The sequence below is a fragment of the Lactuca serriola genome, chromosome 5, assembly GCF_051521515.1.
Source record: "Lactuca serriola cultivar US96UC23 chromosome 5, Lser_US96UC23_V15, whole genome shotgun sequence".
Taxonomy (NCBI): Eukaryota; Viridiplantae; Streptophyta; class Magnoliopsida; order Asterales; family Asteraceae; genus Lactuca; species Lactuca serriola.
Window position 1 is genome coordinate 202,483,938 of NC_136412.1, and position 15,498 is coordinate 202,499,435.

General features: G+C 31.4%; 1 protein-coding gene across 1 annotated transcript; it reads left to right on the plus strand.

Annotated features, from left to right (window-relative positions):
• The first annotated feature begins 420 nt into the window (after nucleotides 1-420).
• Nucleotides 421-14,848, plus strand: LOC145050095 (homogentisate phytyltransferase 1, chloroplastic-like). Its single transcript, XM_078998402.1, has 11 exons — nucleotides 421-496; nucleotides 849-1,159; nucleotides 1,807-1,890; nucleotides 1,998-2,156; nucleotides 2,264-2,353; nucleotides 2,444-2,545; nucleotides 2,682-2,777; nucleotides 2,881-2,952; nucleotides 3,040-3,135; nucleotides 13,797-13,901; nucleotides 14,804-14,848. Exons 1-11 carry the CDS (start codon nucleotides 421-423, stop codon nucleotides 14,846-14,848), a joined length of 1,236 nt encoding a protein of 411 aa, XP_078854528.1.
• The last annotated feature ends 650 nt before the right edge of the window (nucleotides 14,849-15,498 follow it).

Here is a 15,498-nt window from a genome sequence, read left to right on the forward strand (position 1 = left end):
CTAGCATTTAAAATAATAATAATAATAAGAAAAAGACATGAACCTATAAATGGTGACGTTGTGTCATATTGCCTTACCCTATCACTACCATGACGTGGTTCACTTGTGAGTCCTTATGAAAGGCAATAATTTTTAATAAAATAAGCTTTTAAATGAATTGACAAATAGATTGAAAGCTTAAATCCATTAGAAAACCAACGAATTAAGATGGATAAGTCGTTGGAGTTCTCGATGAAATACATTTAGGCCGGACAAGAAGCTAGTCATTGTTTGTAATTTTGATAAATTCCTAAACAATCTAATGAACAGGCAACATCTAACTGTTTTCTTCGATATAACCAATATGACTCTTCGCTACATAGAGCAGAAAGGCTTTCCATTTCTCATGGTTTGGCTTTATTTGGAAAAAATATGAAATCAATGCCGATTGGGTTTGCTCTAAAACCTTCTTCATCTTCTTTACGAACTCCATTGGTGGCAACTGCAGTTGGGTCTGGTAATCTTTTTTCCTTCTTTTCAAACATAACTTCACATCTAATTCTGCCATCGATCACACCTTTTGAAATATACTTTATTTTCTACGAGGTGTTTAGTAAATTACAAAATTTAAACCAATTAGGTGACATCAAAAACTACCATCAACTATCAATATCTATAGAAAAATTAAATATCTTGGTATATTTTGTTTCTACCCATCTTCATAAGCACGTATAAAATAATAATACATGTAATCTATTAAATCTCTCTTTTAATCTTTTCTACACTTGACAATTGACATGATCATATAGATAGATAGATAGGAACAAAATGTAAAATGATTTTTTATTTATGTTTATATATGTGTTTAGGTCATGGGAAAGTAAAAGTATCAAAGGTTCAAGTGTGGAAAACCATTAGATTGAGGGACTCTAATGTTACATTTGAGAGATCGAATCATCTACACGGTTATAAACTGAATGATCCTGAAAGTGCCAACAAGTATTGCTCTGAATTTCATCGACATCAAAGAAGAACCAAACTTCAGGCAAACGCTAGCTCTGAATTTTCTATCAATCCACATGATTCTGAGGTTGCTCCTCCCCAAAAAGATGGCAAATCACTTGGAGCTACGTTGGATCTTATTTACAGATATTCAAGAGCTTACACGCTCAAAGGAACAGTAAAATTTCTTATTCTTACTATCACTCCACCAATGTTTATTCCTGTAAAACCTAATTATTAGCAACAATAAAATTCATTAAGAAAATTAGTGAATCATTGTAATTTAATTTATGAATATTCAATCCCACAATACTAATTAAAAGTCTCAATAAAACATACCTAGGCTAGTAGTACTTATTTTCTTTGTTATCTAGAACTTCGATATATGGAAGGATTTATAGCTCAGCGTTATCTGGTGTTTTTATTCCTTCTTGAAGTTGAGGGTTCAAGTCGCATGGTGAACATAATTGGATTTAAAAACTAGTTTAGTAGTTTAGAGGTTCGTTAAATTTGCGGTTTCGAAAAAAAAGGATTCTAGAACTTCGATTAGTTAATAACCTCTTTTTTTTAAGGCTTCCAAATTACATCTCAATTTCACTAATATTTTTATTGTAATTTGTTATCTAGAACTTTGATTAGTTAATAACCTCTTTTTCTTAAGGCTTCCAAATTACATCTTAATGTAACTAATCTTTTTTATTGTATGTATGTTTGTAATACATAAAATCTTTGGGCACCCGCTATACACACCCCGTGTATATATAAAATTCAAGTTTTTTCTTCTACGAAATTTTGTATATGAATTCCAAGTTTTTCCTTGAGCAGGTGTTATCCATCATTTCAATATCTTTGCTTGCCGTCCAGAACCTTTCGGATTTTACTCCGTCATTTTTCCTTGGAGTTTTGCAGGTTTGCTTCTTCCGTCATTATATTTTTGAAAAATTAAAATCAAATCATTCTAAATTTAAATATTACTTATATTTATTATCACTTTAATTCAATATAATACATTTCAGGCGATCATTGGTGGCTGTTTAGCCAATTTGTATGTCGTCGGCATAAATCAACTCTCTGATATTGATATCGACAAGGTTAACAAACCATATTTGCCATTGGCATCCGGGGATCTTTCAGTTAAAACCGGCATTCTACTCACCTCATTGTATGCTATTTTGGTATGCTCCACAAACTAAAAAGTACAAGTAAAATCAAGAATTAAACACAGAAAGAAATAAATCTATGATTTTTTTAAAAGAAAAATGTACTTTTTTGTGGTTATTAGGGTTTTTGCCTCGGATGGAGTACTAAATCTTGGCCGTTGAAGTTAGGTCTCTTGTTATGGTATGCTTTTGGAACTGCATATTCAGTTAATGTAAGTCTTTCTTTATCTATGCATGTTAAATAGAATGTTAACGTTAGAAGGGTCAAGTGTCTAGCTTCATATAATTTTCTATACTTGTAGCTACCATTACTAAGATGGAAGAGCATTCCTGCACTTGCTGCAATGTGCCTTTGGTCAGTTCAAGGAGCGATCATTCCTATTTTGTTCCACCTCCATGCACAGGTTGATTATTTACAGAATTTCATGAAATCATAAATATTGATCACATATATTTGTAAAAATATTATTCGAGAATTAGCAAAAAAGTAATTGATTACCAACGACTAATCCATTTCATGGAGATGAACATTACGTACAGACAAATATATACGGAAGATCACTCTCACTTTCGCAGCATGCCATTTTTGTATTTGGGTTCATGAGCATATATGGGATAGTTATCGCACTATTTAAGGTACGTACACAATCATTCTCAGAAAAAATAGCATAAAAAATGTCTTATAGCTTTTGAGGTTTATAGAATGATAGTTTACTTATATTTAAAATATGAGTTTCAGGATATTCCAGATGTTGAGGGAGATAAGTTAAATGGTATCAACTCAGTCGCACTACAAATCGGGAAAAAACCGGTCAGCTCCAATTATGAGCTTTTGGTACGAGTTCCAACGGAAATTGGATATGTTCAAGTTAAATAACAAATTGAAAAATATTTGCAGGTGTTTTGGCTTTGTATATGGCTCCTTGAAATGGCATACGGTGTGGCCATATTAATTGGGTTGTCGTCAACACATTTTTGGATCCGATCATTAATGGTAAAAAAAACCTATAATATTTTACTAGCATTCCATATTAACCAAATTTGAATAGGAAATATTAAATTGATTGAGAATAAAATACAAAACTACTTGAGAACTAACCAACCAAAAATTGCTAGAGTTTCATTATAGTACAATTACAAATGAACAGAAAAGTCAATATTTTTTTAACCAGCAAGTTAGTTGTTAGTGGTCTGGGCGAATCTCGGTGACGAGCCTTCCACCGTCTATGGGGCCTGTTGGCCAGCACATATCTGACGCTTCATTGACTCAAGCCCAAAGCTACACCTCCCCCTTGTTAAACAAGAAAACTAATTATGTTAAACAACTAAAGGGCCAAACATGACCCGCAGTAGAAAACGGTCTAATAACTTTATTTTGCTAACATTACTTTCAAACTAATAATGCAACAACAATAAGCATTGAGAGTTTGTCAGACAGAAAATGAAATCGAGGAGCAGTCAAGGCTTTCGTAAATATATCAACAATCTACATTGTGGATGGAACATGAGGAAGTTAAATAATCCCCTGCTAAAAGTGGTGACGAGTGACAAGACAATCAATCTCAATATGTTTTGTCTACTCATGAAAAATAGAATTCTTGGCAATAATTATAGCACACTTGTTGTCATGGTGCAAAGGAATAGGGCGGGAAATATGAACACCCATGTTTGCAAGAAGCCATCGCAGCTACACAATCTTGCAAGTAGCAACAACCATAGTTGGATACTCAAATTATGTATATGATGGAGAGACAACATCTTGTTCTTACTCTTCTATAAACTCAACGAATCTACAAGAAAGATACAATACCTATTAGTAGACTTGTGATCATAAGCATTGTTATCCCAGTCTGCATCACTATAGGCAGGCAACTCAATAAAGGAAGTGGAAGGAAACACCAGGCTATGAAACTGATAAAACGAATATATCTCAAAATATGAAGAACATCTCCCTAATGAATCGTGGAAGGAGCAGTGACAAACTGGTTAACCACATGAACTACAAGAGCAATATCTAGCTTAGTGACGGTAAGATAGGCTGAACTCCCCACAATGGTATGATAAAGGCTCAGATCGGAAAAAGGAACACCGTCAATTGGAGAATACTTTGCACTACTCTCTAGAAGGGTAATAATTGTTTTATTATCCGACAGTCATGTGCGTTCAAACAAATCTGAGATATACTTCGTCTAAGATAAAAGATAACATTTTGGAGATTGTGCAACTTCAATCCGTAATAAATAACGCAGTAAGCCCTAGATTTTCATAGCAAAACGATTAGCCAAATCATGCTTCAGTGATTATATACCATCATGATCATCACTAGTAGTGATCATATCATCAACATATAAGGAAAAAATTATCCAACCTGCGGTTATACATCTAACAAACAAAGCAAAATCATGACAACTAAATTGAAACCCAAAAGAAGCAATTACAATAAAAAAAAATTCTCAAACCAAGTACAATGAGCTTGTTTAGGACCATACAATGCTTTCCGAAGTCGACAAACTTCACCTAGCCAGTGATCAATAACTTGTGGATGAGACATGTATATCTCATCATGAAGATGACCATTCAAGAATGTATTCTTGACATGCATCTGGTAAATCTTCCATTATCGAATAGAAGAAACAGCAAGTGGAGTGCAAACAGTTTTCATTTTTGCAACTAAAGAAAAAGTCTCTTCATAATCCATACCATATTCTTGTCAGTGTCCTTTTGTAACAAGTCTAGCTTTATAATATTCAATAGACCCATCAGAATTGGTTTTGATCTTATATATCGAACGATAAACAATTTTATGTTCTCTAGGTAGGAGCGGAACCAAATCTTATATATGAGTATAATAAAGAGTTGCAAGTTCCTCAATCATAGCATTTTGCCAAAGAGGATCAAAGACAACCTCTTTATAGGATGTTGGTTCTGAGAGACATTGTATATTCCCAATAAAGGAGGCAAATGATGGCAATTTAGATGAATATACAAATTATGGAAGGTTGGTAAACTTTCAACTACAAGTAGGTCTTTATGGCGGGTGTTCTTGAGCAACAACAGGTGAGGGTTCTTGAGTAAAAACAGGTATGAGATCAGAAGTTGAAGTGTTATCTAATGTAACGGAAGCATCTGAAAAACATCATCACTACCAATGAATTAATAACCCACAATTCTGACCGTGTCACGTTGTGTGACTAAACATGGATTTTATAGAATGGAATGTGTTCTTGAAAGGTAACATGTCAAAAAACATACAATTTTTAACTTTTCAGATTGTATCATCGATATACATTTGACAAATATCATAACCTAATAATAGACATAGAGAAAAAATTTGAGATAACTTGGTTCGCTTAGTGTAAGTTCGTAAAACAAAGCATGTACACCCAAATACTCGTAATGAAGAATAATTTGGAAGTTTTCCATATACTTTTTCATAGTGAGACATACGAGAATTATGTGAATTAGGAATACGACTAATGACATATGTAGCTGTAAGAACGACTTCTCCCTAAAAGATATTAGGGGCCTAAGAGGATAAAAACAAGGATCGTGCAGTTTCAACAATGTGATGATGTTTTTTTTGTGCAATATTGTTTTGTTGAGGAGTATATATACATGATGATTTTCGCATAGTGCCATCAGATGCAAGTAACCGAGTAAACTCATTAGAGGTATATTTGCATCCCAAATCACAACAAAAGCATTTTATAATTGTAGAGTGTTGAGTCTGACTAGGTCTCTAAATTCGTTATATGTGGTAAAAAAAATCAAAACGATGCTTTATAAGATAAACCTACGCATAACGAGTGTAATCTCCTATAAAGGAAACACGGTAAGTTGATCCTCCTTTAGACGAAACTGGTGAGGGACCCCACACATTAGAATGCACAAGATCAAACGGAACAGTAGAGTGAGTGACACTTGTAGTAAATGGTAAAGCAGAAAATTTTGCCATTTTCCAACCACAATAGATAGAAATATCATGACTATTTAAATGACCTAAAACACAAGTAGAGACCAAAAACTATAAATGAGAATCTAACACATGTCCTAAACATGAATGCCAAAGATAAAAGTTAGAAGATGAATCATTCTAACAAAAAGAGGACAAATCAACAATACTAGCAGCGACATTAGACAAATCAACACTACTGGCAACGACACCAGTCATTTTGAGTTGATCCAAGACATATAGTTCCCCTAACTTACGATTGGTCTCAATCACTCTCTTGTAGTGCGAATCAAGAAACCATATTTACACAACGGACTAACTGAGACAAGATTTAAAGCGAGTGTGTGAATATAATAGACATGTTTAAGAGATACATCAAGAGTGACAACCGAACCAACACCCTCCTTAGGCATAGGTGTAGATCTAGTAGACATGACTGAAACGGATGATCCATAAGACAAAGAAATAATGGATGAGAAGTAAGGTGACATATGATGAGATGTACCAGAATCCAAGATCCATAAAGATGAAGTAAGAATAATCATCAAAATTAAATTTTTGAACTTTTCTATCATTCAGAACCAAATTGACAATAAACAATCAAACAATAATATCAAACCAACAATAGACGATCAAATCAAATCGACGAAACCAATAACGAACAACAATAGTCAAATAGAACATCAAAACCTCCAAATCGACAAATACTAGCAATAACCAAAAAAATAAACTTCGAACAATAACCAAAACTAACCGTAAAATGCTTTTTGTCCAATAATCGCAGCGAGATATCGATGAAAATATGTAATTTGAACTCTGAAAAAATAATTTATCAAAATCTATACTATGAGCAATAAAATTGCAGTGCGAATATAAAATTATGGCGAGATATCAACGTAAAGTTTATTTTCGCAGCAACGGCATCAAATCGCGGCGTGAAAACCGACGAAAAACCCCAAAAATCAAATTAATACCAGCAATAATTGAATCCTCGAACAATCCGAACAAATCAAACCAACTCAAATACATAAATAGATTAGAAAGACAACCCAAAGTAGTCAAAGCTTTGCTAGCAATAATTAGAACCCACGGAATGCTACAACTTTTGTACAACTCGCCTCCAATAATCATAAATAACATACCAAATTTAGCTCTAATACAATGAGAACTAATGAAGCAAATATTGTTAGGGTTTCATTATTGAACAATTAGTTTAGAAACAAAATGGTAGCTAAATAAGCAGATATAAGAAAGTTACATAATAGAAGAAATCATGATATCTAATGGAAAGGTGATGCATTTGGGCGGAGAGGATAGGAAATATTAAATAGATTAAAAAAATACAAAACTACTCAGGACCTAGTAGTTTTTATCTAGTCAAAATTGGTGGGGTTTGGTCAAAAGAGTATTTAGTTTAGAAAAAAAATAATGGTAACCAAATAATAAAATATGAGAAAGTTAGATAATAAAAGAAATCTACCTTATTTAATGGAAAGGTGATGCATTTGAGAGAAGAAGGTTAGAACATAGAAAGGTGTGGCGGAGAAGACGGAATTCTCCCTTTTGTAGCTAAACAAAGTATGAAGAAAGGCAATATAATTATTCTCACTAAATCCACGGAGGTGTATAACAGCAATGGTCTTCCGAAGGTGATGTGTAGGTGTGGGAACATTGTCTATGTATTCATTGCTGAGAAGATGAACAATTCATGAAAAAGATTTGTTCACTCGGTTCATAAGGATTCAACACAATCTGGCATTGGATTATGGTGAAGATCTCTTTATTTGTTTTGTAGAGATTTAACTGAATCATGAATCATGAATTTAGGTGCTTCTTTCCATACATGTCATGACATAGATGTGATGTAGAATTTCAACCATTATAGGGGCAACGTTCGACATGTAGATAATAAGAGCCTCAATATCACTAGTGTCACCATACCTATAAAACGTCAAATATATATATATATATATATATATATATATATATATATATATATATATATATATATATATATATAGGGTTAAGTTCAAATGAGAACACTATTTAATGTGAGAACGTGAGAACACAACTTTATGTTACTATTCTACTATGAATTTTGTATATACAACGATATTGCATTATTCATCAACAAATATACGAACAACAACATATTTATATTCACATTAAAATTTTGTATGTACAACTTTATGACATTATTCATCATCGAATATATGAACAATCACATATTTAACATTCACATTAGAATTTACTAAATTACTACACACACACACACACACACACACACACACATATATATATATATATATATATATATATATATATATATTATAGTAGAATAACAATATAAAATTGAATATATTCATATGATAATTACTACAATACTATACATATTAAATTCATAGTAGAATAGTAACATAAAGTAGTGTTCTTACGTTTTCACATTAAATAGTGTTCTCGTTTGAATTTAGCCATATATATATATATATATATATATATATATATATATATATATATGTTGTTTCAAGAGACCTTTGGGTTCGAATTGGAAGTTGAAAAATGTCAAATATTTTGGACTTGCGGAAGATGCTGATATCAGTGTGGTAGTTAGATGACAAAATTCAACATGTTGATTGCGAGAATCATTAGTGGAAGGTGACAAACAGGAACCTGGTATTTACTTAAAATCTAAAGCAAGAGAGTTTATATATAGTTAAATTTTCGGCAAGTGAATTCAACTATTCAGTCAAAGACTCAAAGGCATCTGTCAGCACCAAAGGCTTCAGCACATAAGTGAGAGGGGGAGGAAGATGTTGGCATGAATGGAGGAATTTCAAATACGAATAATGTTGCTTCCAAATTATGTCATTTTTGTATTTTGGGTAAACATAAGAATGTCACACGCTATGGTAGGGCGAGTTTCGAATGTAGAAAAGCTCGAAGTTATGCATTCACATGTTTTTGGGCCAACTTTCATATCTCCAGCATGTGGTTTAGATATAATTTTACTTTCATCAATTATCAAAAGTTAGGTGTGATTTTATTTTCCTAAGAAGAAATGTTTATGTATTGGGTATGGGTTGGATGACATGGGGTATTGTATTAGAGATAGTGAAAGTCGAATCGTTATTTGGTGTCATGATATGACATTCAATGAAGACGCGTTATAAATATGATTTTGCCATCATAAAAAAAAAGAAGGAAAAATTGAAGAACCAAACAAGAATTTCAAAAACATATGTCAAGTGGTTTGGACGTATTTCAGACGTAGACTTTGCAGAGGCATCTAGAAATGTCGAAACAAGTGAAGGACATGGAAGAAGTGAGAGCAAATATGAAAATAGTGGACCCATCTTGTGAATCTGAAGACAACAGTGTAAAAGGAGAAAATGTCGAAGCTGATAAGACCTCATATTGTGATTATATTGTGATTCCGAAGACACTAGTTCACCCTACTTACTAGAAATAATTGCAAAAGACTTTTGATTCTAAGATTTTATCAGCACCCCTTCAACATTGATCCATGCAACCAAATCAATGATTGAAAAATTAGAAGACCATGACGAAAGCATTAGTAACCAAGAATTGATGATTTCATAGCATTGTAATCTATCCAAGACCCAAAAATATTCAAACTCCAATAATATCAAGAAATTTCCAAAATGCTTTACAGTGGCATTCGAAAACCCTTCATTCTTGCACACCGAATGAATGCTTGGCATAATAGCGGAATTTATAACACAACCCACAAAGGTTGTAGAAATATTACCGATATTCATATCTTCCAATTCTAACACTAGTGATACCGAATCACTATTCTTGTATGTAGAACCAAGTACCTTATTTAAAACATTAGCAAATGTCATACTAAATTTGTTTTCATTGTCATTACATTCTGCCAGTTTATGATGTAAATTTTTTATTGAGGGCACATGATTTTTACTATTACAGTCAATGTTTAATCCTCACAATGATTACAAAAATCGTCAAGAACCTATCTATTTTAGTTTAACTAGAATATTTGGTATTTATAAGATAAAACAAGTTAGAGAATGGATCCAAATTGGATACTTTTCCTTAATTTTATGTCACACATCCCTTTTATTTTTATCCAAGATTGGGAGGTTGTCGAGGAAGTTGAGAATCCTAACAAACAATATAAAATCTTGGCAATTTGTTATTAATAAACAAAAGGAGGATGGACTTCACACTCTCAATACCAAAATAATAGCATTGGATGTCTTAGTTGAAGTCATTGGGCTTGATGAAGTGTCTCTCAAATAAAGATAAGATACTATTGTAAAAATTCAAGATTTAGATAATGCTAGATTGCTTGACTTAAGACAAAAATCAAGGTGCAAATGGGTGCTTGATGTTGATGAGAATTCAAGTTTCTACCACTGCTTGGTAAACATGAACATATACAGACGAAGTGTGTAAACTACGATTCACAAACTCAAAGTTTGGTATTTTAGCGGACTATGATCGTATATTCTTAGAAAAACCTTTCACTATGGATGAGATTAAAGACGTTGTGTGGGGATGCGGGAAAGATAAATGTCCAGGCCCAAATGGCTTCCATTCAAGTACATAAAGACTTTTTAGGACATTATTAGGGTGATATGGTAGAAGTGGTCAAGTATTTAGAACGACATAAGGTCCTATATTCGAGGAGCAATACCTCATTCGTCTCTCTTGTCCACAAATCCGAAGTTCCTATCTACCTCTCTGAATATAGACTAATAAATCTTATTGGGTGTATCACCAAAATTATTTCCAAAATTCTTACTAGTAGAATCAAAAAGGTTATTGGTTTTGTGGTGAACTTCAAGCCTTACATTAGGGGAAGGAGCACCATGAATGACCACTTGGTAGTCAATGGACTTATTTCCTAGGCTACTAAGAGGAAGAAAAAAGTTATTTTATTCAAATTTGACATTGAAAAACTTCTGACTCGATTAGTTGGAGTTACTTGGATGTAGTCATGGCTTAAATGGGTTTCGAGCTTACATGGAGAACTTGGATAACGGTCATTCTCTCTTCATCCAAGGTCTCTGGTGATATTTAACAATTCCCCTACTTAGGAGTTCTTCAGGAAAAAGGAAGAAGACAAGGTGATCCTCTTTCCCTTTCTATATATATCATCGTCGTCGAGGGTGTCAATATTATTGGAAGAGGATAATAATCATGACATCTTCGAGGGGATTGTTATGCTTAACTCCGGGCCTAGTATCTCCCTTTTCTAATATGCGAATGATGCAATCTTTTTAGGAAAATGGTCCAGTTAAAATGCTAAAAATATTAAAAGTACTCTTACTTGTTTTCACCTTGCTTCTATCTTCAGCATCTTCACAAAAGCAAGTTAATGGGTATTAGTGTCTCCTCCTATTGGAAGTCTCTTCCATGGCTAGGTGGTTCAAATGTCTTTTAGGCGAGCTTCCTTTCTTATACCATGGAATGATTGTGGGTAGAAAGCTTAGTAGAATATCTTTGTGGATTCTGCTTATTGACAAATTCAACAATAAACTTTTGATGTGGAAAGTGTGAAGCCTTTCAATTGAGAGTTTAAGTGCGCTCAACGTTGCTCTTTTATCGAAATAGTGGTGTCGGTTTCAGGACAGTACAAACATAATTTGGAAAAAAGTATTTACGGTGATCTAGGAGGGTGGGATCATCGCTTTTATGGTTGTAACAAGACCACAGTTTGGGCAGAATAAGCAATATTAGTATCAATATAAATCAACTCAATATAGATTTAATGAACCACTTTTATAGGTATGGTAACACTAGAGACAACTTGAGTACGACTAACTGGTGACAAAGTCTAAATGGGGGAGGAGAGTTCATTATCTCATCATTAAGGAAGGAATGACAATAAGTTATAGGAACTGATTTGTGCACAACAAATTTTTTCCGTAAACAACACTTTATGTATCAGAGTATTGTATTGTACAACACTATAACACATTAATTGTTGTGTATGGAGATAATTTATTGTGTATAAATCACTTCTCATAAGCATTGGAGAGCCTAACTTACCCACTATCTGGTCCAAGCTGGTTACCAGGAAGATTAATGTATTCAGTTGACAGGTGTATTTTGGAGGATTGTACACCAGAGTCTACCTCGCTCGGAGGGGGGGGGGGGGGGGGAGGGGGGGTTAAGAGCTTAACATTCCCACCACATATTTTCGTATTTGCTATTCTTTCAAGGAAAAGGATATTCATATTTTGAACAATTGCTCCACTACAAAGGAGATCTGTGGTTGCATTCTCAATTGGTGGAAAAATCTATCCGTTGTGAATGATCCATTCGACGATTAATTGGGGTTAAACTCTTCCTTTATCGCAGTCCAACAGTTCCCTTGAAATCCTTGAACCGACTTCAAGGGCGTTCTTATGGATCATTTGGACATATAGGAGTGTTTTAGTTTTCAAGGGCAAAGTGGAGAGACCAAATACTTTAGTTAATGATGTCAAGGCTTTGGCCTTTTTATGGTTCAAGAGTAGAGCTAAATGGGATAGAAATTTATTATGGGAGGCATGGGCTCATAAACCCTTGTAGTGTACCATATAATTCCAACTTTTTGTTGTTCGGTTTAATAAAGTTTAACTGTTAAAAAAAATAATTAACCACACAATTTTGCATATTGTCGATGATTATTTACTAGTTGTGAAACTCGTATAGTATACGAGTTGATTAAAACAAAATGTTAAATACGAATGATTAAACGGGAATTTATTTGAATTTGAAATTTGAAATAAGTAAAAATTATGAGAGAAAAAAAAAGCATGCAAAATATAAATTAAAATTATATATTTAGTTGTCAGACTCGCGTATACTAAACATGTTAATTATAACAAAATGTTAAATACGAAGGTTTAAACTGTAAATTTATTTAAAATTGAAATTAAAGTTTAAAATTTGAAATTTAAAATTTAAAATTTGAAATTAATATAATGAGATGTTTAATTTATAGAAACTAAATTATTGACATATTGAAAATTAGAAAAATTAAATAAATAAAAATTGGAAAATAAATATTTTAAAATTATGACAAAATAAAATATCTACTTTAATAAATGAAAATGACTTTGCCACATGTTCTTCTCTTATAAGATTAGCCACATGTCATTTTGTCATAATTTGAAATATATTTATTTTCCACTTGTCATTATTTTAATTTTCATTTTCAATATATCATTGATTTACTTTCTATAAATTAAACCTACCATAATGATTATCAAATTTTAAATTTCAAATTCAATTCCAAATAAATTTACAGTTTAAACCTTTATGTTTAATATTTTGTTATAATTAACCCGTTTAGTACACACTAAACTCATAATTTTAATTAATTTATTCTTTGCATATTTTTTTCTCATAATTTCCATTTATTTCAATTTCAAATTCAAATAAAATATCTATTTAATCGTTCGTACTTAACATTTTGTTTTAATCAACCCGTATATTATACGGGTCTCACAACTAGTTATATAATAAATAAGAGAATGACATGTAATAAAATTCTTTTTATTCATTAGAAGCGATATGATTTTTAAATTTTACTATATTTCTTCCCCAATGCCAAATATAAATTGATTTTTAATATGTACACCAAGTTTATCTTAATTTTTGGTTTAAAAGGTCTATTTATTTAGGAGGGAGGCTTAATTTTAACATTGTGTAAATATGATGAACAGGTAATCGGTCATAGCATTCTCGGTTTTATTCTTTGGAGAGAAGCAAACCTTGTTGATCTCAAAAGTGACGTGGCTATAGAATCATTCTATCTGTTTATTTGGAAGGTAATTATTTGTATCAACTTTGAATTTAGTTTTATTATTTTCTTACAAAATACAATTTTAAAGTTTATATATGATTTCACAAATTATATTTAGAATCACGATATCCATTTTGTTATTCTTGTGTGTACTTATCTTACCACATATTTAATAATCCTAGCACTATAATGTATAATTAATTATTATTTTAGAAGTCATTTTATTTTGTATTTTAAAAATGATTTTTTTATCTATAAAATTAATGGCTAGGATTGCGTCTCATCCTCTAACAAAATTAGGTCATCTCACATTAACATATATATATATATATATATATATATATATATATATATATATATATATATATATATATATATATATATATATATATATATATATCTTGTGTGTGTGTTTTCTTCATTTTATATTTGAATTGTGATTTACTAGCAAATTTTTTAAAAAATGTACTATAATAAATGAAGATCAATTTTGTCAAATGTCAATATCTCATAAGTTTTGATATATATTATTTTGTGATATTTTTAAAATAAATAATATCCATTTGTTAATTTGTGTGTTTTTTAAAATTATAAAAGAAAAAAAAAACCACAATACTTATATACTTATATATATTTAAATATTAAATGTAATAAATGTGATAATATTTCTTTATTTTTTATTTCAAAATTTTATTTAAAAATACTTATTATTACATTTGATATTTAATTTTTTTTAATCAACCTGTATAATTAATGAATTTTACATTTAGTACTATTATATATTATTTATCAATTGCTAAAAACAAAATTTTGAGCTAAAATTAGTATTTAACTCGTCTGTTAAATACAATCTTATTTTTTATTTCGACCGTGAGACCTTAATTGGCAATTCTTTTAACGGATCATACTCATTGTTCGTTTTTGCAGCTCTACTATATGGAATACTTGATGGTGCCCGTTTTAAGATTTTAAGCATAAAAAAGCGGCAAGTGATCAGTGATGTTTGCCATTCATTTTCTTTTTCTTTTTTAATTATCATTGGATTTTTAGTTTTTATTCGTTTGATTTTCACGTAGATCAAGATTTCATTATGAATTGCATAACATAATAACGAAAGTGGTGTGATTTCTGATCTATGAAAATCGTTTTTTTATTAATTTTTTTTTTGGGTAATAACATTTTAAGTTATAGAATATATAATTCTAACTTTTTCTTTGTTATATTGACATAGTACTTAATACTACAAAACTAGGTATTAACGACAGATTTTAGCAATGGAACACCGATCGGCGATCGATTTCAGACATACTATAAAACTAGTTATTACCAACAGATAGTGGCTACAAAATAAATTATCCGTTACAATACACCCTATACCAATAGAATTGCGACGGTTTACGTACGTGACTACCCAAAAGACCTACATGACGGTGACCCGATTTCACATTAAATAAAATATGTCATTCTTTATATGTTTGTTACTATTCTTAATTTATAATCGATAACAAACACAACAATTACTTGCTAAAATAATATTATAATAAATAATATTTGCTAAGTATATAAATTTGAGATGTTCAATCTACCGATTTGAAATGGTCAATCTTCCAAGAAGCAATAGA

What these genes read in the sequence shown, in the direction of transcription:
- LOC145050095 (XM_078998402.1), top strand. Translation starts at nt 421, where the DNA reads ATGCCGATTGGGTTTGCTCTAAAACCTTCTTCATCTTCTTTACGAACT. An exon ending in CCTCATTGTATGCTATTTTG is followed by an intron (nt 2,157 to 2,263) that starts GTATGCTCCACA and finishes TGTGGTTATTAG; the next exon opens with GGTTTTTGCCTCGGATGGAG. An exon ending in TACAAATCGGGAAAAAACCG is followed by an intron (nt 2,953 to 3,039) that starts GTCAGCTCCAAT and finishes AAATATTTGCAG; the next exon opens with GTGTTTTGGCTTTGTATATG.